Source organism: Sapajus apella, unplaced genomic scaffold (assembly GCF_009761245.1).
Source record: "Sapajus apella isolate SASKATOON/1434 unplaced genomic scaffold, GSC_monkey_1.0 scaffold46, whole genome shotgun sequence".
Taxonomy (NCBI): Eukaryota; Metazoa; Chordata; class Mammalia; order Primates; family Cebidae; genus Sapajus; species Sapajus apella.
Window position 1 is genome coordinate 7,593,236 of NW_022436986.1, and position 24,497 is coordinate 7,617,732.

At 39.8% G+C, this 24,497-nt stretch overlaps 1 protein-coding gene across 1 annotated transcript in view; it reads left to right on the forward strand.

The window, feature by feature from the left end:
- The window catches only part of PLPPR1 (phospholipid phosphatase related 1), a 301,254-nt gene that overhangs the window by 229,884 nt on the left and 46,873 nt on the right, over positions 1-24,497 (forward strand). The window contains exon 3 of the mRNA XM_032240206.1: positions 9,125-9,313. Within this exon, the coding sequence (XP_032096097.1) occupies positions 9,125-9,313 (189 nt within the window). The remainder of the gene's footprint in view (positions 1-9,124; positions 9,314-24,497) is intronic.

Genomic DNA, 24,497 nt, shown 5'->3' on the forward strand with positions numbered 1-24,497 from the left:
TGGGGAGAACACAAAAATTCAGTCTATAGAAAGTAATCACTAAAGATTTTGGGAGAGTATACAGATATATTCATAGCTATGCCTTAGGATGGCAACTCTTTAGCAGCCAGGTAAATGATGGCATGGAGAGGTTGATATCCCAAAGGCAGCAAAAGCAAATTGGACAAGATTTCAATTGTGTAGGTGAGAGAATGTGCAAGCCTGAAGGTGGCAGCGGCAGTTTGCATAAATGAGGTAAATATAAGGAGACACTGTAGTGAGACTTTGGCAACTGGCCAGGTATGGCATGAATAGGAGTGAGAAAGCTGGGGGAAGGAGAAGCCTAAGATGATACTGAGATTTCTAGCCTCTGTAACTGAGAGAATGGTGGTTGGATTTACCAGGATAGGGAACGCAAGAAGAACTGTAGCTTGGGGAGCGGAGAAACGCCGGTTTCCAGTTTAAACGTGTGGCATTTGGAGTACCTATGGAACACACCAAGTTGGTGGTCAGGAGGGAACCCCGAGCTACAGATGATGATAGGAGAGTCGATGGAATCAATGTAAGAATGGAAGCCACAGAAAGAGATGACAAAGGGGTTAAAGATAGATCCCGGGAGGGCACCACCGTTTACAGACCAGGCTGAGGAAAAGGGGAAATTAAAGGAATAGCGTTTTTAGATAGTTAAGAAAGAAGAATGGATGAGGAGACCTCAGTCAACCTCAACTATCACCCCAAAGTCATGTAAAAAAGCACTAAAAAGGAGGCACAAATAGAAATGAAAAAGCAAGAAAAAGAGCTGAGTACTTATCAAGAGCCAGGCATTGTACTAAACTTTCTACATATGTCATGTCATTATGTTAATTGCAGGTTTTACATGTAAAAGAACAGTTAAATGGCTCCAGAGTTTCAGATCCAAACTCTGCCATTCACTAGCTCTGTCCACTTGCATAAGTTTCCTCTTTTTTTTTTTTTTTTTTTTTTTTTTGAGACAGAGTCTTGCTCTGTCGCCCAGGCTGGAGTGTAGTGGTATACGATCTTGGCTCACTGCAACCTCCGCCTCCTGGTTCAAGCCATTCTCCTGTCTCAGTCTCCCAAGGACCTGGGATTACAGGCATGCATGGCCACCATACCTGGCTAATTTTTGTATTTTTAGTGGAGACAGGGTTTCACCACATTGGCCAGGCTGGTCTCAAACTCCTGACCTTGTGATTTGCCCACTTTGGCCTCTAAAGTCCTGGGATTACAGGCATGAACCACTGTGCCCAGCCAGTTTCCTCTTTTTAAAGGCCAGGCAGTAACTCATTATACCTCACAGAGTAGTGTAAGTATCATATAAGATAATACATGTAAAGTTACATAGCTGATCACATGGACAATCAGAGTCATTATTATTTCTTTGGGTTTACTTTTATAACATCTGTCTTCCCCCACAGAAAATCCCATGTGTCCAAAGACCATGTCTATTTTAACAATTTTGTTATTTGTTGTTTTTTTTTAACTAAGTGTTCTTAATGTCTGTGTATAATAGACACTCAATGTTAGTTGAATGACTGGATGATTGCATTTCATCTACTTGTCCTTGCCTGTGGGCACCTCTTTAGTCCTTCTTAAAGAAGAGGGGACGAATGCTCATATACACACTGGTACATTTGAAGACCCTCAGTTTTCACAAGAGGATGTCCTTCTTAACCACAGTTTAATTGCCTTCATTAAAAGATACAGATTTGTCATGGAATCAGCCTAAATGCTCAACAATGACAGATGTTGGAAACAGGTTTACAATATCAGGACAAATCCACACCGAGACAATGGATCACACAGCAAGGCTAGTTTACTTCCTGCAGGAAGGGTGCAACCCGCCGGCAGTCTTGCCAGGAGAGCACACCCAAACAAGGAGACAGGGACTTTCATAACCTGATGCAATCGCCCTATTGCTGTGTCCAGTTTCTACTGGCCAGAACCGGACCTCAGATTCTATGCTTGACCCGATTGGCCAAAAATTTAGAAATTTTCTAAAGAAGTGAAGGCAGAGGAGAACAAAGGAAAAGAGGAAGTAACTTGAGGAATGCTTAGAGAAGCGATAACATTTTCAAATAAGGAAGGGGAATAAGCTTTGACCTAAGACTTGCCTGGGCTTGTCCAGCCATGTCAGGGGAAATACCTAGGTTAAAGTGTAAGAACTAAGAACACAGAATGCACTTATTTCTTTATTATGACTAACAGCTACTTTAAGATTATTAGCAAAAGCTTTAAAGTAAGTTAACCTTTGAAGAAACTTTGATTCATAATGAACTAAGAGGAAAGCTTTGAAGAGAAACCTTTTATTTATTCTGATTTCCCACAACAGACTAGATAAAGAAACTGTGGTACATATACACCGTGGAATACTATGCATCCATAAAAAAGTGCGAGATCACATCCCTTTGCCATAACACGGATACAGCTGGAGGCCATTATCCTTAGCAAACTAACACAGAAACAGAAAACCAAATACTGCATGTTCTCACTTATAAGTGGGAGCTAAATGATAATACATGGACACAGAGAGGGGAACACCACACACTGGGGCTTACCGGAGGGCAGAGGGTCAGAAAAAATAACTAACAGATATTAGACTTAATAGCTGCGTGATGAAATAATCTCTACAACAAACCCCCATGATACACATTTACCTACCTACACATCCTGTCCATGAACCCCTGAACTTAAAAGTTAAAAAATAATTAAAAGATATAGGTCTGTATTTAACTAACTGGAGACTTGCTAGAAGATAGTCTCTAATTCACTGCTGCCCAATAGTTTTTAAAAACTAAGCTGAGAAAAACAATACCAAGGAAGGAGTGTTGAAAGATACACAGCCTCTCTACTCTTCCAGGAAATGCTTTTTGTTGTAAGTCAGACACTGCTGTAAGTACTTGATATACAATCCTCATTTAATCTTCATGATAACCTGAAGTATTAGGTACTACAGTATTATTAACCCAATTTTTCAAATGAAGAAATGGAGACACAAGAATTTAGATCACACATCTAGTAGGCAGCACAGCTGGTTTCCAACCTCAGCAGTCTGTCCTGCACTCTTAACCTTTCATTATGCTGTCTCTCTCAAGTTCAGCTGCAGCAGAATCATAATGCTTACCGCCCCCATTCTATTTCAGAATCTTGTTTTTGTGAGTTTTGCTTATATTAAACCTAAATTAAGTTGATATGAGGTCTCATATTAAGAATAGCACCATCATACTCTATGAGAACCCAAAGGAGAACTCCTGTCTGATTATTATAAGAAAAGTATTCTGCTTATCCTTTAACCATTGGTTTTTCATCTTATAGATGTTGACCAGAATTTACTTATTGCATTGACTGTTAGACAATTTACCCTGAAGCATGTCATTCCTGCCTCTATTTTATATCACCATACTTATTTAAATTCCAACTTCCTGCTGATGCTAGCTTATTTGATGAAAGTTGATTTTTGGAACAAAACGGGAACGCATAAACACACCTCATTGCATCTTTCTGAGATGGTTATCATTAACCTTCATACAGATGAGAAAACTGACACTTGGAGACATTTAAATAAAATCTCCAGGTATGTAACACAGTTTAGTTCTTAATATTATGCTGACTTATACTTACAACCTGATTTTCCCCTAGGCCACACAAATTTGAGTGGAGAGATATAGTAATCATCCAAGGTTTACCTCTGGGAGCTGTGTGACCTCATGCAATCTCTCTGTGCCTGTTTCCTCATTTGTAAATGGAAATAATAATATACTTACCACCTATGATGGTTCGGAAGATGAAGAGTTAATTTATGTAAGGTGCTTAAAACAGTTTCTGGGACATGCACAGTATAACAATATCATCTCCGCCAGCTCTCCTTTCTTCTCTCCTGCCTTCTCTCCCCTTCCTCCACATCATTGGCTCTGTTGTATATGGAGAACCTCCAGCCCCTCTCAGGAGGTCATACTTATTTCTAAGGGTCCCAAGTGAGGTCTCACACGGGGCTCGCTATCAATTTATGTGCTTCTCCTCTAGCCTACTACACTGGTTTCCAGTTCTGTCAATGCTACTTGAGGGTTTCCACCCCAGCCCTTGTGTGCAACCATTGACATTTGTGACTGGGATGCTTTTTCTCAATACCCAAAAACATGCAAATCCTGAAAGTGTGCTATTCCCTGGTGTCCTGGCTAAGACATTGCTTTGATGTCAACCATGTCGCTTCTTACCACCTAAGCTCTGATGCCATGCTCCTTCTGCCCAGCGTTTCCTTTATCCTCGCTCTATGGAACGGAACATCTATATTGATGGGGCTGGGCCAAAACCAATACCCTAAGCAGACACCACACAGCCCTTTCCCTCCCCACGTATTCTCTTCTGTCTCAGGCAATATCCCCACTTCCCTTGTTCTCCTTCCATCAACTCCCCTCCCAACCAGTTCATCAGGCACATGCAGCCATGCATGACTCCCACTTGGGATCAGCAGACCCCCTCCTACAGAAGACTGCCTGTTCCCTGTGTTAGTGGGCACACCCCAGGTAGATTACAAATTACTTGGGATTGGAGAGCATGGCTGAGAATTCCTCAGCTTCACAGCACTTAGAGTGAGACCAAGTTCAGAAGCAGCTCACAAGAAGAGTTGCTATTTGACTAGTTTTGATAGCTCATGGCCGAACCAGCATGAGAAGGTTCTTTGGGGAGGAAAATATTCATCGTCTCAGTTTTGTCTGTGCTTGGTTCATTGTTTGTGTTTAGTCACCCCAGATTGCTCAGGACCATCCCAGTTTCAGCATTGAAAGTCCTGTGCCCAGGAAGCCTCTCAGTTCTCAAGAAGCTGGTCACCCAGCACTAGGATTCCCCAGTTTGAAATATGCCCTTTACTCGAGACAAGATGCTTCATGTATACTCTCATTTCAACATCTTGCCTCTGTCCTACTGCCCTGGACACACAGGCTCACATCAATCACATCCTCATCACCTGATTCCCTGTTTCCCAGCTTGTATCAGGACATATAAATTATTGGCCCACAATTCCTCCAGACTTAACAGCCTGTTGGAAAATGTTCTCATCCTCTTCTCTCAGCTTTGTGACCTTCACAATTACTATTCTTCTTGACATTTTTACTTTTCTCTAACCAGCAAAGGGCCTCAGTAGAAACACAGTGCTCCCAACCACAGGAAGCTGAATTTCAAATACTGCTGGCTTCTGCCTTCTGAATCCTCATGGAATGATCAGCACTTAATGCATTTTTTACCACCGTATTAGATTGTCATCCTTGGAAAGCAACAGCTGAGGAAAGTCCCTGGTACATGAGCTCCTTACACCCTGTTATACCCCCACTGCCGTAATTGCTTCTTTCACGCTGACATCTTCAACCCTTCCACCAGTACTTGCACCCAGCATGGCCTCACCATCTGCTCATGTGACACCAACATTATGGCCTCTCTCCATGCATTCCTAAATGGAGCTGAGGAAGGCAACAGAGATGGCAAGTGTGCCAGCTGGCACCAGTGACACAAACCTAGACAGTAATAAATCATGTCTCAGGACAAGGAGGAAGAAGGGAGTATGCTGATGGTTAATTGTGTGGCATCATCAGTGCAGTGAGATGGATCTCTCTGATCATGGAGACAGAATCAATGTGTGTTGTTTTCGTTCCTGCAGTAAGTGCATCAGTTTTCTTTTAAAATGTGGCCACAGGAAAATGTTCAATAGAAAATCAACTGGAAATCAAAATCTGAGTTGTTCTATTTTTGCTTCTGTGCATCTCTAAATGGCATTATTGGGGGACTTCCCAGGGAGTTTGAGGATTGCTTGAAAATGACAGGGAAGCATTTCCGGTTGCTTGAGGGAAGCACCAAAGCAAGCCAATTCATGTTGGGGTTGGGGGTCAGTGCTGTCACATAAGCTGCTGAAGCTCCCACCTACCACTAGCACCTTTCTGGTATCCAAGGTTCTCTGTTCTTTATGTCCTGCAAATTTTTATAAACTTTTAACTTACCTAGTTCTCTCTGAATGCTGCTTCTAGGATTAAATCAGCTAGGCAGCTATTTAAGATTTGTTCTATAGATTTCAAATTTAGGCTTGTAGTGCTTTCTTCGTTGTTAGACCTTCATTGATTTCAGTGTATTTGATGTTAAAATAGTTCTTAAGAGTTTCCATTCCTTGCATTTGTCTTTATATGTATATATACACACACACATATATATATAAAGACAAATATATATATGTCACGTTTTCTGTCATTTACTTCATTTTTACCTTTTTTTAAAAAATGGAAGTGGTAGCACAAAGATATACATAAAATACAATAGTCTTCCCACAAAAGAGGAAGTTACATGTCAGTTTGGTTTTTATATTTTGTCCAGAAGCCCCCATAGATCTTGCCTATTCCCAAGAAGATATTTCCCAAAAGCAGATGAAGCCAAGAGAGAGAAAAGCGTTTCCAGCCACAGGGATGAGACACACAAAAATCCCAGATCAGCCTTGTTCAGCGGCACAGAGAGGACTCCAGAGGCTGTTGGAATACTGGTGCTATTTCATCTTCAAAACATCAGGTCAACTAACTAGGTTCCTTTCTATCAGGTCAACCCACTTAACCAGTCAAGCATAAAAGAAAGAGAGACTTCATAGCAAACTAGCTGCAATCAAGAGCACTTATTAGCAGGGGTAGGTTTGGAGTATATCTCTCAATCTTATAGGAAATATACTTATCTAAGCCTCTTTTCTGTTGGTATAAGAAAAATAAATAAACCAATTACTTCAAACCGCAGAGAAGGCAGGCATAAACATTGGTGATTTACATGTGGCACCAATAAACAATGGAAAAACACATGGAGGTATTCAGAGATTACTGGACAGTCCAAAGTTGTGATGGGAGATCCACATTCCTAGGAGCAGAAAATGCTAGATACTAGATGAACGTAATCCATAAATATCCAGAAACAAGTCATGTATAAGGGCTAGTGAATGGAGAGATGGTTTGTGGCCTAACTGGAATAAAAGGAAAGGGGGCAATGTATGTAGCCAAAAGGTAAACACCTTCAGATCAGATAGTTAGAAATTTATACTTGAAGCTCGGCACAGTGGCTCACACCTGTAATCTCAGCACTTTGAGAGTCTGAGGTGGGTGGATCACTTGAGGGCAAGAGTTCAAGACCAGCCTGGCCAACATGGTGAAACTACATCTCATCTCTACTACAAATACGAAAATTATCTGGGTGTGGAGGTGCGCACCTGTAATCCCAGCTACTCAGGAGGCGAGGCAGGAGAGTCACTTGAACCCAGGCAAGAGGAAGAGGTGGCAGTAAGCCGAGACCCTGCCATTGCACTCTCCAGCCTGGGCAACAGAGCAAGACTCTGCCCAAAAAAACAAAAGCAAAACAACAACAACAAAAAACAACAACAAACCCAGAAGTTTGTACTTGAGACACATTATAACTAAGAGATACCACAGGCTTCTGAACCAAAGAGGAAAGGCATCAAAAGAGGAGAAATTGGAAGGATAGGGAAGAGGGAAGATTCTTACTTCAAATGACCCTTAAAGAAAATGATGCTGTCTGTTGTTGTAAGGAAGAGTTGCAGGATTACTATTCCAGAAGTAGAGGCTGTGCTGGTTCCAGAGAAGGATTTAGAGTGGGGCAGAGGGTCAAGGGTGTGCTTCAATGTTGTGGCTAAAGCAATGGATAGAAAAATGGATGAGAATACCAAATGTTGCCTTTCTGTGCTGGAGTTCAGCTACTTCGCCTCCCCCATCTCTCGCCACCTTTTTGTATAAGATGCAGTTTTAGATCCTGATACAGCTCAGATTTTTGGTGTTTTTTTTTTTCCTACAGATCAGGAAATGTGAGTTTCTAGTTGTGGCTCTAATACGAACCAGCTGTGTGGCCTTGGATTAATCATTCCAGGGCTGAAATAAGAACTTCAGTCTTCTTAAGCCCTGAAAAGATTATGGTTTCCCCTCATTGCCTCATATGTACTTCAAAATAAGCCATAGATATCTAAAGATGTCCTACCAAGTTCTGATTTTTTTACATAATAACTTTAATACCTTTAAACTAATCAACATTTGAAAATATATTTTCTTCATTTTAGTTCCCCTGTTTTGCTAATGCTCAATCTAAGCACATGTTTACTTTAATTTTTGGATAATCAGGCAGTGATCAGTTCCATTTTCCTCATCTATGAAATAAAGGCGTCAGACAGGAAGAACTCCAAGATATCCCCCAGCTTAAGTTTCTGTAATTTCATGACCTCAAAGATGTATTTCCTAACTACCTTTATCACCATTTTATCTTGGCATTAATGATTTCCAAATATGAATGGAAAAAACTGTTACATTTCCATATCCCCTTAATTCCACGTACCTGCTAAAAACTATAACTAGACTTCAGGGAGTATCTACGACATATGAGTCAAAACGAAAGGATAACTGTCTTTTTTTATGTCTAAATCTTATGAAGACTGTATTTCTACAATAAGATACAATCATCAGCTAAGTCCTTGACTTACTGGCAGAAACCATTTTGGAAAAAGATAAAAGTTATGACTGATATAGAATACCTGCCAATAACTTAGGGTGTCAAAATTTCCCTTGATTCATTTAGGATTTAGCTTTCCTGTTAATTTCTTCATTTGTCCATTCCTTCATTTACTCATGATTTATTTTCCTTTCATATTCCTTCATTTACTCATGATTTACCTACTTTCATATTTCATAAGTCTACCTGTAATATTGTATGAAATTTCTTGTGAACATCTATGTCTTGCCAGCTCTTTTGCTACTGCCCTTTGACTTTTCACCTCTGTCCTAAATGGCTATAGTGTCTTGGTTCCCATGCATACATACTTTGAGACTCTGAAAGTGTGGGCAGCAAGGGCTGAGGCTCTCTACAAGCCTGGCTGGGATCTGCCTTTCAGATGGGAGCTGCTCATTATTTGCTGGAAGGTTTATAGAACAGATGTTACAAGGCAGACAAGCAAGCACACACTCCCAGAGCACGCTGCGCCAGGCACGCACACACTCGCCAATACCAATATCAGGAGAGCCGCTGCCGGGGTGATGGAGGGAGTTTGCTCTGAGGGGCAAGGGCTGCTCCGAAGCCCTGCTAATGTCTCTGTGTGGCCATGCTGTATTTTCAGCTTGTCATCATGGCTGGAACAGTGCTGCTTGCCTACTACTTCGAATGCACTGACACTTTTCAGGTGCATATCCAAGGATTCTTCTGTCAGGATGGAGACTTAATGAAGCCTTACCCAGGGACAGAGGAAGAAAGCTTCATCACCCCTCTGGTGCTCTATTGTGTGCTGGCTGCCACCCCAACTGCTATTGTAAGTACAGAAATACACTTTCCTTTTTATTGTCAGATACCCAATATTTCCTGTCTGCTTTTTCTCTTCTTTCTTCTCTTCCTGAGTATTCACCCAGCAGCTTTATCAGTAGCATCCTGTTTCAGCCAAAACAGAGTGAATGGAGCTCTGCAGAAAAACTCATTAAGATAGCTCTTGTCTTGTATAGACAGCTTTTGCTTTTCGGTATCTGAATTTTGAAAAGATATATTTTTAAAAAGCATGCGAGAATGTTATAAATCAACAGGTATGACTGGCTAATGTGTTAAGAACAACTGTTGTCCTCTTGAAAAAATATGCTATGAGTTGCGTGTATTCAAAAGAGATTCTAAATGCTAAGTGCTGGCACTGTTATAAACGAGATTAGAGTAGAATAGAATCTCTCAGGCCGGTATCTCCTGCTGTTCTCATTGAACTTCCAGAGAGGCCAGAGATGAGAGAAATTGCTTAACTTGAAGTTGGCTGTGATTCATTCCTGATGGCTCTGGCTCTGTTCACATTATATCGCATTAAATTAAGTTGCAACTTTACCTTCATTTATTTCATTTTCTCTCTCATGAGGCAAAAGATTGGCCAGACAGTCCTCCAGGGAGATGGCTTAACAGCATAAAAGTTTGCAGATCCTTGTTGTCTGGTCAAGTGATTTAACACTTAGACATTTTTATTTTGAAAATGCTATTAGGGGGAGTTTTAAATGGTTTCTGCTTAAATATGACATAAGGTCAGATTAGTCGGGATATGATCTTAGTTCCCATTTCCCTCCTTCTCTTCTAATAGCTGAGTCCCCCAACTCTCCCTCCTCCTCTACCTGCCCTCTATTCGGCAGGAATAAAAACTTTGACTGGCATGCTGACGAATACAGCAATTGTTCTGATACTCAGTTCAAATATTATTTTTCTGTGCCAGTGTTTGGCTTGCTTTCGGATAAGAAATGGAATAGAATTTTGAAGATAAATAATATGGGCATAATAAATTTATTTGGCTCATTGATCCCAGGCTCTACAAAGCTCTTTCTTAAATGATAAGACTGTGCTGTAAGGACTAATAGCATTGATGAGCCACAACATGATGTATCAGAGAGGCTAAGAAACACAAGCTTTGCTGCCCAGCATACCTGGATTCACATCCTGGCTTTGGGCAAGTCACCTCACTGTTCCCTCTCTTTCAAAATAAGGACAAGTGAATGCTTACCTCATGTATTGTTGTGGGGGGATTAGAAATGACTTAGCACAGTGCCTGGCATTTACTAAGTGGTCAAGAATAGGGAAACAAAAAACCTGGCTGGAACTGCTCTTTGCCCTCTCTGGGATACTTCTGAAAGAAATGAAATCCCACTGAGAAGCCCCATTAAGACCTCTTTTCTCCAGTTCTAGAGTGAAGGAAGGTATGCCCATTCCCCAGAGGAAGACTAATCTCTGTATCCCTCTTACCAGCCTGCAGAATAAGAGAAAGCATACAAGACACCTTCCCATGTACCTCACAATGCGACACACTCCACCCCATGTAAAAGTAAGAGGCCACACTGGGTTCTGTCTGTTATGGTTTCATGGTGGCTCTACCTGGAGGCGATGGGCTCAGTCTGGAATTGGATCCTGGTTTCTTCCTGTCTCATAAGCATATCATGTTCCTGTGCATTCAGACAGGCATCCCTGAGTGATCCATTGACTTGCTAACATATTTCCTCTCTTCTTCCCAGTCCCAGGAAATTTCATTTATCATGGCCTAGGTTCTCTTTTAGTTACTTTTTGTAATTATAGAGATTATTTTTTAAAATGTAAAGAAAGCAAGGGAAATTTATTAAAAATTGTGAGCAGAACATTAAAATAAGAAAATAGAATAAATTAAATGTACATCCACCTAGCTAGTCTATAATAGAAAGGCACACATAAAAATACAGTTAAGAAACCATGTAAGGAGAAGTAAATAAAAATATCAAGTTTTTAAGACTTATTTAAGTTATATGTACAATTCCGTGCCAATAAAATTGGTAACTCTATGAAGATATTTACTAACGATGCCTTATATCAAAAACTTTTCTAAAAGATGTAGCAAAGCTAAATATATGAATACCAATAGAATAAAATTTTAAACATACCAAAATTTATCTCAAAAAATAGTACTCAGGACACATAACTGTGGAATAACTTTCCTCAAACATTGGAGGAATAAAAAATCTCAAACTATATAAAATGTTTCACGGCCTAAAACATAAATGAAAAACTTTTCCATGTATATTACAAAACAAGAAAAATATGGATGTCAAGCACTTAGAAAGCGAGTCCACGTAAATACCCACAAAAGCACCCCAAATAGTAACAATAATCTCACTCAGGAGTGTTGATGTAAGCATATAAAAACAAACTGGTAGATTTGGCTACCTAAGAAAATTTCTATCAAAAGTAAAGACTGCAAAAAAGCTTGCTGCATAGGAGACTCAAATGTAAATACCCTTAATACTTAAAAAGATGAGCTTTCCAAAATCAAAATGACAGAGGACAAGAATAGACAATTAACAATCAATAGACTGTGTGCAGATAAATATTTCTAAACTCATCAGTGACCAAAGAAAAGTAATTTTTGAAAGGACACAGCATTTTTCTCATAGAAAATTGGCAAATGTTTTCACGGAACTTATCTATGATGATGAAATGCAGATTTTTTTAAGGCCAAAAAATTGTATGCAGTATTGTGGGAAAGAGTGTTTTCCCTTCAATAAGAGAATCCGACCTCATAATTTTCTGCCTGTCTCCCTAGAAAAAGATAACATGTATCAATTATGTCACTAGGTAAAACTGAGCCCTTATTGAATTGCATCAGTTCTCAGATAACCGTTATAACCTAGAGAGTGCTTCTGCTATGACTTCTAATAACAGTGATTCTGGTAAATTGGCATATCTATTGTGGGACCCTGGAAACTATGCCTATGGAGTCGTTATATCATATATTGACTCCTCTAGGCCATGTGGCTTTTCAGCAAGGTAACTCCTGCATCCTCTGATATGTGTGTAGCCTCCATGCACCTGAGCTGTATTGCTCTGCGGGACCACTGCAAGGACATGTGCTAGAGATAAATACATAATGCTACCCTCCCACCAAACTGTGGTTTCTTTCAAGTGGACCAGCACCAAATGTAATCTGTGGGTCTGAATATTTAACAGATCCTAAGAAGATACGTTGCAGATGTTGCAAGTATAATCCCAGATTTATAATTATGTAAAAAAGAAACTCAACATTCTCAACTATTATTTCTAAGTGGTAATGTTAGTTTTTTCTTCATTTATACTTTTATATCTTTCCAAATTCTACATGAATGTATATTATTTTGAACTAAAAGATATACATTTAAAACAAATTGTATATTCCATTTCTTTTGGCAATCATTATGAAATGACCAAACTCTAATAAGACTTGAAAATGGCAATTCAAATAAAAACACACATAACCATAAAAAACAAAAATAGACAAAACTTTACAAAGAATTTTCTCTTCTCTCAGGGTAAAAGTGATAGGTCTTCTTTCATTTTAAGATTTTCAGCAGCAGCTCTACTCCAAGCTACAACTTTTGATCTTATCTCTTCCATTAATTCATTTTCCCCAAATGACACAAATTGACATGTAGTACAGGTGCTCCCAGGGAAGTCAAGGTGATATGGTCAGTGGACAGAGCATTGAGAACCTACAGTTCTGCTCTAGCTCTCAATTATGAAACCTTGATTCCACTTTTTCATTCCTTTGCTTCTCTTGGTAATGAATATGACTGATAATACTAACAAACCACCAAAATATATTCCATAAATGATGGTCACAAGAATAATATCTTTTAATATACTTATATTGTGCAGGCATGGCCTAATTTATCCTCAGAAGAGCCAAAGAACATAGAGAAAGGGCGTGGTCCAATTTCTTTCATTTTGAGTTGAGTCTGTTGAGACTCGTGTAGCTTAGATGATTTGCTGAAGGTTCCACCTAGTTCTGTACGTGATTAGACATCCACCCATTTGGTTCCACTTATTTTCCTCGCAAATGAGGGGCATTGCTAGGAACCTGGGCTGACTGCAGCTGACAGATCAATGGCAAAGAGCAGTGTGGTCTCCCTACCCCGCTAATGGTGCTCGATTTTCCCTCAAGACTTAAAAATACATGAGCAGCAGCAAGGTAGAAAACAGAAGAACTTTTCTGACAATGCTCAGGGAAGTTACTTGGGAACAGTTTCGTGGGAACAGTTTCCTGAGAACAAGGAGCTGCATTCACTTCTCCTGTCCTGTCCTGGTGAGGTATGACCTGTTGCAGCCCCCAGGTGCCCACCTCAGCGCACACACCTGCTTCTGAGTATGCATCCTCCACTCTCCTCACAACGCAGTCATCTTTTCCCAGGTTTGATAAGACTAGAGAGGCAGGGGTCTTATTTCACAGCTCTGCCCCCAGTAATGTGTGACCTCTGATAAGTCATGTTCTCTGTGTGGGTTCAGTTTCCTCATCTGTACCTAAAAGAAAGGGTTAGGCTAAATGATCTCTAACTACCTACCAGTTCTCAGATTACATGAAAACTGAATAAGGAACATTCTGATCTGAAGCTAACATGTGGAGCCTTCCAACGTCCCAAGTCACGACTCTCTTTCTGGAGTTTCATTTTGTACCTCTGTGCCGGATTAAGTGTTTCACAGAACTACACAGTTGTTTATTCCTTCTTAAAAGCATTTCCTGGCCGGGCGCAGTGGCTCACGCCTGTAATCCCAGCACTTTGGGAGGCCGAGGCGGGTGGATCACGAGGTCAAGAGATCGAGACCATCCTGGTCAACATGGTGAAACCCCGTCTCTACTAAAAATACAAAAATTCAGCTGGGCATGGTGGCGCGTGCCTGTAATCCCAGCTACTCAGGAGGCTGAGGCAGGAGAATTGCCTGAACCCAGGAGGCGGAGGTTGCGGTGAGCCGAGATCGCGCCATTGCACTCCAGCCTGGGTAACAAGAGCGAAACTCCGTCTCAAAAAAAAAAAAAAAAGCATTTCCTGCTCTCTTTGGAGTATAATGAAGTCATGACTCCTCTTGGATGATTTGTGAGACACTAACTAATATTAAATCTCAAAAGTGTAACTCAGTGTAGACTTGTCCTTGGTTTTCCCTGCATCCTCAGTGTAGGGTACTAGGTTCTTCCATGGTTAATGTGCTTAACATGGAAGCACCTAGTACCCTACACTGCTGCGTGTCTGCAGATGGGCATTAATGACCCCATTCGCAACTGCAGGGGTGCACAAGAAATGCTTGAGGGGAAAGACTCTGCTGTATGTTCAACCTGTCATTTCCTATTTCTCCTTTTGTGCTTTGCTGTCAGAAAAGATCAACATCATATTGAGACACAGCCACATGGGATAAACTGCAAAAGGCCAAGGCCACTGCTGTCCCAGATCTTTAGGAAAGGTTAGAGCATGGGGGATTTACCGTGTCCCCGTTTAGCCCAAAGTGGCAGCCTATGCTTGATAGAAATCTGCAGGGTATGTTCTGACCACCTGGAAACCCTGGCTAACTACTGCCTCGGGCCTTCTGAATAAACTCATACACTCAGAGTCAAAGGAAGAGAGCCTGTTTGGATAAGAGGATTTACTCAGCAGAGAATCTGATTTACCCTCATTTTATCTCAGCCCCAGCAGCACAAGGCATGAAAAAAATGGCTATTAAACCTTTTTTCTTGGCCTCACAACGAAGTGACAGGGGAGTATTTAGTATTGAAGTAGCAGAACATTTGACTTCCAGCCCGAGGATTGAAATAGCTCACATTTTGTATGCAAGTGTGCACGCATGCATTACAAGACTCATCTAGAATTTCCTAGGAAAGGAAGAGACAAACACAACTTGATAGAAAGGCACAATTTGGAGGAAATTGAGAATCTTCATTTGGGGGTTTCTGGGCCGTAAGCTCTTCCAGCAAATATAAAAACCCAGAGCACAGTGCAGATCACAAAGTAGGCTCTCAATAATGCAAGCTTGTTGGCTGCCTGACGAGGGGTGCAGCTGCCGAAGCAAAGGAGACATTGTAGGGTCTTGTACTTCCTTATAATCTGCCTTTTCCAGGCTCTGAACAACCTCATCTGTTGAAACTCCTTTTAACATTTTATAATTCACATCTTTTTCCCTTTTGTGCATTATCACATGACTTCCTTTAAAAAAAATTCACCATGACTACATTTTGTTTGTTACTAATATATTCAGTGTTTATAATTTACATTTTTCTGGGAAAGATTTCTAGATATGCCCATTAATTAATTATTGCGGATTTTTTAAAATAACTTAAATCCATTTTCCCATTTTCTGTCCATACTGCAGATGACTGCTCCAAATCTCCTTTAGAGATTGTTTTTCCCCTGACATCATTCCCCCGGAGATATGCTTTCCATCTTCAATATACCTCTCCTAATAATTGGCGACTAGATGATTATGTTAAGCAACTGGATAATTTGTTTCTTGGAAAGAATATTGTTTGCCTAAAAATACGTGATTGTAATGCATTTTACTTTTTACTGAAAGCAGTATTTTAGCTAACTCATTGTAAATTCCCATTTATCTTGTATTCACTATTCAGAAAAAAATGTATAAGAGAACATTATGCTTTGAAAATGTATGATATCGCCTTGGTGCTGTATTTTATATCGTGTCAACTAAAGACAACTTCCGAATGGGTGGATGTGGCCTCTGTAGGAAGACCAGTAGAGAGGCTCCAGTTTACAAAAACATTTATTATCCCAGTTACTGAATGATTTTCAGAATCATCTAAACAGCCTCTCAGTTCCATTTAAGCTTTAAGCTTTGAAAGGCACAGGAAGTGTCTAGAGCTGAATTGCATCATTTACACCTATGTGTAATAAAGCAGAAGTCAAGGGCTCTTGAACTAACCAAAGCTCAGCAAGTAAGGATCTAGGAAGCTCTTTGCAGATCTGGGGTTGTCAACGTGACAGCACACATCAGGAAAGATTAAAGTATGGAGACAGTGGCAGTTAGGGCTAGCAGCAGGGTCTGCATGTTGAAAATCTCCTGGGCCACTTTAAAACAAAATCTAAAACAAAAGCCATTTCTGCCTTCTTAGAGATGTTTATTACTATTGAAGCCTCCCAGGGAGAATATTGGAAGTATCTAAAAATCCCTAAAGACTGAGAGCTCTGAAACTACTGAGAGAAGAATATTGGGGAGTGTATAAAAGAACTCTCTCCTCTTCCTCAGAGTGTTAGAATACCCAGAGTGTGATAAATCTGGTCACCAGCCTCTGCTGTCCTTTAAGAACCAAAAAGGACACAGATACCAGGAAATGTGATGACTCTGGGGTAGGCTGTGTCTATTTTACTTTCAGGGAAAGTCACTTGGTGTGGGTAAAGGCCCATGGGATTGTAGAAGAAAATGATGACTGAAGGAAGAAGCAATGGAAGAAATCACACTGGCCCTGGAGAGTTTAACTAACTGAACTGAGACTGAAGCCCGGTTATGTGATTTCAGTTTCCCTTAATGAGCCCTCTCTTTTTAGCTCCTATCATAATGGCAAACATGTTGGAGTTTAAAAAAAAAAAAAAAAAGAAAAAAAGCGCCTTAGGGATCCTACAGTAAAACTTCTTTATTTGACAGATGAGAAGCTGGTGCCCAAACAGGTCAAGCAACTAGTCAAAAATCAAACACCTGGTTAGAGGTGAGCTGAGCCAGAATTACACCATATTTCCATATTGCAGGACTAGGCACAATGATTTCTTTCTCCAGTTTCAACACATATTCTTGCCTGGGTAGACCAGCAAGTATGAACAGAAAATATAGGACATATGTATGCTTTTACATTCACGTTTTAATCCTCTCAACAACTATGTAATACAGTCACTACCGTCATATTCAAATTGTTAGAAAAACTGAGCCTCAAAAAGTTTCCATTACTTGCCCAAAGTCACACATTAATAAATGAGACAGCTGAGATATCAACTCCAAAGCCCACATTCAGGAAACAGCAAAAACTTTTATATTGCCCAGAACTAAAGACACAATTAGCATATATATGACCTTAAAATGTGTATTCTGAGAATTCTAAATGCCCTTTTAAACTGCAGTTTCATATAACATGCAATGAAATTTCCTTACACTATAACATTATAATACATCTTTCAGTGACTAGTTTTTTTTTCCACAGACTGTTTATATTCTGAAATCTAAAAACTTCCTCTAAACTTTTTGTATTTATATCAGTCATTTATTGCTTAACCACATCTTTTTTAAAATATTTGTAAAAAAGAGGGATGGAGCAAGATGGTGGAATAGTACTATCTAGTGATCATATCCCTTCTAACTGAAACATCAACTTCAACAACTATCCATGCACTAAAATATTAATACTTTTACAAGAGCTAAGGAAACAAGGTGAGAGATCAGAGTAACTGGTAGGAGCACAAAAATAATAAAAGATGCATTAAAAATGGTAAAAAGGAGAGTTGTACATTACCTGCAGCACCCCTTCCCCAACCATCACAACATTGAGAGAGACACTATCCACTTTAGGGAAAAAGATAAAAGCGAGAACAGAACTTTGCCTTGGACCCCAATACTGGGCCCACCACAGTCAAATCCAGCATCAGGCATGCTGACAGGCACCCACAGTCCCAGACTCCAGAGTGGTACCCACAGACTGAGTCCCAGTGCTGGGTGGGACCCTGCAGCCCCAGACTTTAAGCCTGTGAGGTAGACTTGATCTCTGAATTGTACTACCACTTGCTTAGTGTCTATAGGATCTGGACAGGCCTAAGCAGCAGGCAGGCTCAGCAGCCCCAGGCTTTGGGCACACCCTATCACTGTAGTAACCCTAGGATTCAGAACCAAGCTCAATGGCCTGCCCAAAATCTCTGAATCGGCTGTTGAAGAGCTTTTCCAGACAAAGCCAATCCACAAAGACTGGAATAATTACCTACTTCTACAAATGTGCATATATCAATACACAACCGCAAGATTCAAGAACAATCAGTATAACATGACATCATCAAAAAGACAAAATAAAATGCTGCTAACTGACCCTAAAGAAATAGAGATGTTTGAACTCACTGACAAGGAATTCAAAAATCACTGTTTTTAAGGAAGCTCAATGAACTTCAAGAAAATACAGAAAAACAATGCAAACAAATCAGGAAAAGATAAGTGAGCAGAACAAGAAATTTAACATTATACTGGGCATTACGTTTTGCATTATATAATTATAAAGGGGTTAATTCACCAAGAGAATGTAACAATTGGAAATACATAAGCACCCAACACTGGAGCATGCAGATATACAGAGCCAAAAATTATTAGAGCCAGAGAGAGAGACCCCAATGCAAAAATAGCTGGGGATTTCCAATGGCTACACAATACACATTCTTATCCTCAGCACATAGAATATTCTCATGAATAGGTAATCTGTTAGGACACTAAAAAGCCTTAAATTCAAAAAAATTGAAGTCACGTCAAGTATATCCTCTGTCCACAAAGGAATAAAACTGGAAATCAATAAAAGGAATGTTGGAAACTATACAAACACATGGAAATTAAACAATATATTCCTGAATGACCAGTGGATCAATGACTAAGAAAGAAATTAAGAAATATCATGAATCAAATGAAAATAGAAACACAACATAACAAAATGGATGGAAGCAAACAAAAGCAGTATTAAGAGAGAAGTTTATAGCAATAAACTCCTACAGCAAAAAGGTAGAAAAATATCAAACAAACAACATAATGATGCATCTTAAAGGAATAGATAAACAAGGGCAAATCAAACCCAAAATTAGGAGAAGAAATAATAAAGATCAACACAGAAAAAAAAATGAAATAAAACAAAAGAAGATTTATGAAATAAAAAGTTGGTTTTTTGAAAAGACAATTGAGAAACATTTAGCCAAACTAAGGCAATGAGAGATGACTCAAACAAATAAAATTAGAGATTAAAAAAGAGACATTGTAACTGATACCACAGAAATTAGAAGGATCGTTAGAGCCTACTATGAGCAGCTATATGCCAATAAATTGCAAAACTTAGAGGAAATGGATAAATGTTAGACATATACAACTTACCAAGATTGAACCATGAAGAAATCCAAAACTTGAATAGATCAGTAACAAGTAATAAGATTGAAGTCATACTAAAAAGTTTTTTAGCAAAGAAAAGCCCAGGACCTGATGGTTTCACTATTGAATTTTACCAAACATTTGAAGAAGAACTAATACCATTTCTACTCAAACTATTCCACAAAGTAGAGGAGCAACAAATACTTCCAAAGTTACTCAATGAAGCCAGTATTGCCCTTGTACCAAAACCAGACAAAGACGCATCCAAAAAAGGAAAAGTGGGGGGGGAGGGGAGGATTCAAGATGACAAATAGGAACAGCTCCGGAGTGCAGTTCCCAGGAAGAACAATGCAGAGGGTGAGTGCTCACTGCATTTCCAAACAAATTTTCACTGCCCACAGACCAGGATATTCTTGGGCCGAAAAATGCCATGAGTTTTCAGCATAGCTGGTGCTGTGGGTTGGCACACAGAAACTCACACAAATCTGGGCAGCCATTTCAACTGGCGCCTGGAATGCCTGGGAGACAGAGCTGTTCATTCAACTGAATGGGAGGGAGCTGAGACAGGGAGCTGGGCAATCTGGCTTAGTGGGTACCACCCCCACAAAACAAGCAATCTGAAATGCTCTGGATTCACAGTTTTGCAGCAAGTGCAGCTGGACCCTGAATGATCCAGCTCAGTGGGGGAAAGGGCATACACCCCTACCAAGGCAGTCCGGTAATACCGAGGCAGTTCACATAGCAGCTGGGAAGAGCCTGCAGCAGCTCAGCAACACCTCTGCTGGCAGACTGTGACTAGACTACTCCATGCAGGGCAAGGCATCTCTGAGAAAAGGCAGCAGCATGTCAAGAACTTATAAATAAAGCCGACCTTCCTAGGTCAGAGCACATGAGAAAAGAGACAGTTATGAGTTCTGCTGCAGCAGACTTAAACATTCCTGCCCAGAAGCTCTGCAAGGAACAATGGAGCTCCCAGCACAGCACTTGAGCTCCTATAAGGGACAGACTATCTCCTTAAGCAGCTCCCCAATTCCCATAAACCCAAAGAGACACTTCATAAAGGAGAGCTCAGGCTGACATCTGGCAGGTACCCTTCTGGGATGGAGGTAACAGAAGAAGAAATCAGCAACAAGCCATACTGTTCTGCAGCCCCCACAAGTGATCCCCAGGCAAGCAGGGTCCGGAGTGGACCTCCAGCAGTCCTGCAGCAGAGGGACCTGTTAGAAGGAAAACTAAGAAACAGAAAGAAATAGCTTCAATATCAACAAAAAGGATGTCCCCATCAGAAAGTCACCAACTACAAAGACCACAGGTAGATAAAGCCACTAAGATGGGAAGAAACCAGCATAAAAAGGATGAAAACACCAAAAACCAGAATGCCTCTCCTCCTCCAAGGGATCACAACTCCTCACCAGCAAGGGATCAAAGATGGATGGAGAATGAATCTGATGAATTGACAGAAACAGGCTTCAGAAGGTGGGTATTAAACTTCTCAGAGCTAAAAGAACATGTGCTAACCAAATGCAAAGAAACTAAGAACCTAGAGAAAAGGTTAGATGAGATGCTAACTAGAATAAACAGCTTAGAGAAATGTAAATGACTTGATGAGCTGAAGAACACAACACGAGAACTTCATGAAGCATACACAAGTTTCAATAGCCAAATCGACTAAGCAGAAGAAAGGATATCAGAAATTGAAGATCAACCCAATGAAATAAAATGAGAAGGCGAGATCAGAGAAAAAAGAGTGAAAAGAAATGAACAAAGCCTCCAAGAAATATGGGATTATGTGAAAAGACCTAATCTACGTTTGATAGGTGTACCTGAATGTGACATAGAGAATGAATCCAAACTGGAAAACACTCTAGGATATTATCCAGGAGAACTTCCCCAACCTAGCAAGGCAGGCCACCATACAAGTCCAGGAAATATAGAGACCACCACAAAGATATTCCTCAAGAAGAGCAACCCCAAGGCACATAATCGTCAGTTTTACCAGGGTTGAAATGAAGGAAAAAATGCTAAGGGCAGCCAGAGAGAAAGATCGGGTTACCCACAAAGGGAAGCCCATCAGACTCACAGTGGATCTCTCAGCAGAAACCCTACAAGCCAGAAGGGAGTGAGGGCCAATATTCAACATCCTTAAAGAAAAGAACTTTCAACCTAGAATTTCATATCCAGCCAAACTAAGCTTCATAACTGAAGGAGAAATAAAATCCTTTATGAACAAGCAACTGCTGAGAGATTTTGTCACCACCAGGCCTGCCTTACAAGAGCTCCTGAAAGAAGCACTAAACAAGGAATGGAACAACCAGTACCAGCCACTCCAAAAACATACCAAATGGTAAAGACCATCTACATAATGAAGAAAGTGTGTCAACTAATGGGCAAATCATCCAGCTAGCATCAAAATGGCAGGATCAAATTCACACATAACAATATTAACCTTAAATGTAAAGGGGCTAAATGCCCCAATCAAAAGACACAGAATGGCAAATTGGACAAAAAGTCAAAACCCATTGGTGTGCTCTATTCAGGAAACCCATCTCACATGCAAGGATACACATAGGCTAAAAATAAAGGAATGGAGGAAGATTTATCAAGCAAATGCAGAGGAAAAAAAAAAAAAAAAAAAAAAGCAGGGGTTGCAATCCTAGTCTCTGATAAAATGGATTTTAAACCAACAAAGATCAAAAGAGACAAAGAAGGACATTACATAATGGTAAAAGGATCAATGCATCAAGAAGAGCTAACAATCCTAAGTATATATGCACCCAATACAGGAGCACTCAGGTACATAAAGCAAGTTCTTTTTTTTCCCCATTTATTTATTTTATTGCATTTTAAGTTTTGGGGTACATGTGAAGAACATGCAAGATTGTTGCATAGGTACACACGTGGCATAAAACAAGTTCTTAATGACCTACAAAGAGACTTAGACTCCCACACAATAATAATGGGAGACTTTAACACTACACTGTCAATATTAGACAGATCAACAAGACAGAACACTAACAAGGTTATCCAGGACTTCAACTCAGAACCCGACCAAGTGGACCTAATAGACATCTATAGAAATCCCCACCCCAAATCCCTAGAATATGCATTCTTCTCAGAACTGCATTGCACCTACTCTAAAATTGACCACATAATTGGAAGTAAATCACTCCTCAGCAAATGCAAAAGAATGGAAACCATAACAGTCTTTCAGGCCACAGGACAATCAAATTAGAACTCAGAATTAAGAAACTAACTCAGAACTGCACAACTTCATGGAAACTGAACAACCTACTCCTGAATGTCCACTGGATAAACAACGAAATGAAGGCAGAAATAAAGATGTTCTTTGAAACCAACGAGATTGAAGACACAGTGTACCAGAATCTCTGGGACACATTTAAAGCAGTGAATAGAGGGAAGTTTATAGCAATAAATGCCCACCAAGAAGTGAGGAAAGATCTAAAATCGACAACCTACTGTCAAAATTTAAAGTAGGGGAGCAAGATCAAAAAAACTCAAAAGCTAGCAGAAGACAAGAAATAACTGAGATCAGAGCAGAACTGAAGGAGATAGAGACACAAAAAGCCCTTCAAAAAAATCAGTAAATCCAGGAACTGGTTTTTTGAAAAGATCAACAAAATAGACCACTAGCCAGATTAATAAAAGAGAAAAGAGAGAAGAATCAAATAGATGCAATAAAAAATGAAAAAGGGGATATCACCACCGATTCCATGGAAATACAAACCACTGTCAGAGATTACTACAAGCAACTCTATGCACATAAACCAGTAAAACTGGAAGAAATGGATACATTCCTGGACACTTGCATCCTCCCAAGCCTAAACAAGGAAGAAGTTGAATCCTTGAACAGAACCTTGTTAGTGTTCAAGAAGTTGAATCCTTGTTATTGGTCAACAACAAGGGCTAAAGTTGAGGCAGCAATTAATAGCTTACCAACCAAAAAAAGCCCAGGTCCAGATGGATTCACAGCAGAATTCTACCACACATGCAAAGAGGAGCTGGTACCATTCCTTTTGAAACTATTTCAAACAATCCAAAAACAGGGAATCCTTCCCAAATCATTTTATGAGACCAACATCATCCTGATACTAAAATCCAGCAGAGACTCAAGACAAAAAGAAAACTTCAGGCCAATATCCATGATGAATATAGATGCAAAAATCTTCAATAAAATACTGGCAAACTGACTACAACAGCACATCAAAAAGCTTATACGATCAAGTAGGATTCATCCCGGGGATGCAAGGCTGGTTCAACATATGCAAGTCTATGAACATAATTCACCACATAAACAGAACCAAAGACAAAAACCACATGATAATCTCAATAGATGCAGAGAAGGCCTTCAACAAAATCCAACAGCCCTTTATTCTAAAAACTATCAATAAACTAGGTATTGAAGGAACATATCTTAAAATAATAAAAGCTATTTACAACAAACCTACAGCCAATATCATACTGAACAGGCAAAATCTGGAAGAATTCCCTTTGAAATCTGACACTAGACAAGGATGCCCTCTCTCACCACTCCTGTTCAATATAGTATTGGAAGTTCTAGCCAGAGCAATTAGGCAAGAAAAATAAATAAAGAATATTCAATTAGGAAAGGAGGAAGTCAAATTATCTCTATTTGCAGAAGACATCATTGTATATTTAGAAGACTCTATCATCTCTGCGCAAAATCTCCTTAAACTGATAAGCAACTTCAGCAAAGTCTCAGGATACAAAATCAATATGCAGAAATCACAAGCATATCTATACACCAATAACAGAATAACAGAGAGCCAAATCATGAGCAAACTCCCATTCACAATTGCTACGAAAAGAATAAAACACCTAGGAATACAACTAACAAAGGATGTAAAGGACCTCTTCAAGGAGAACTACAAACCACTGCTCAAGGAAATAAGAGAGGACACAAACAGATGGAGAAACATTCCATGCTCATGGTTAGGAAGAATCAATATCATGAAAATGACCATACTGCCCAAAGTAATTTATAGATTCAACACTATCCCCATCAAGCTACCAATGACCTTCTTCACAGAACTGGAAAAAAAAACACCTTAAACTTCATATGAAACCAA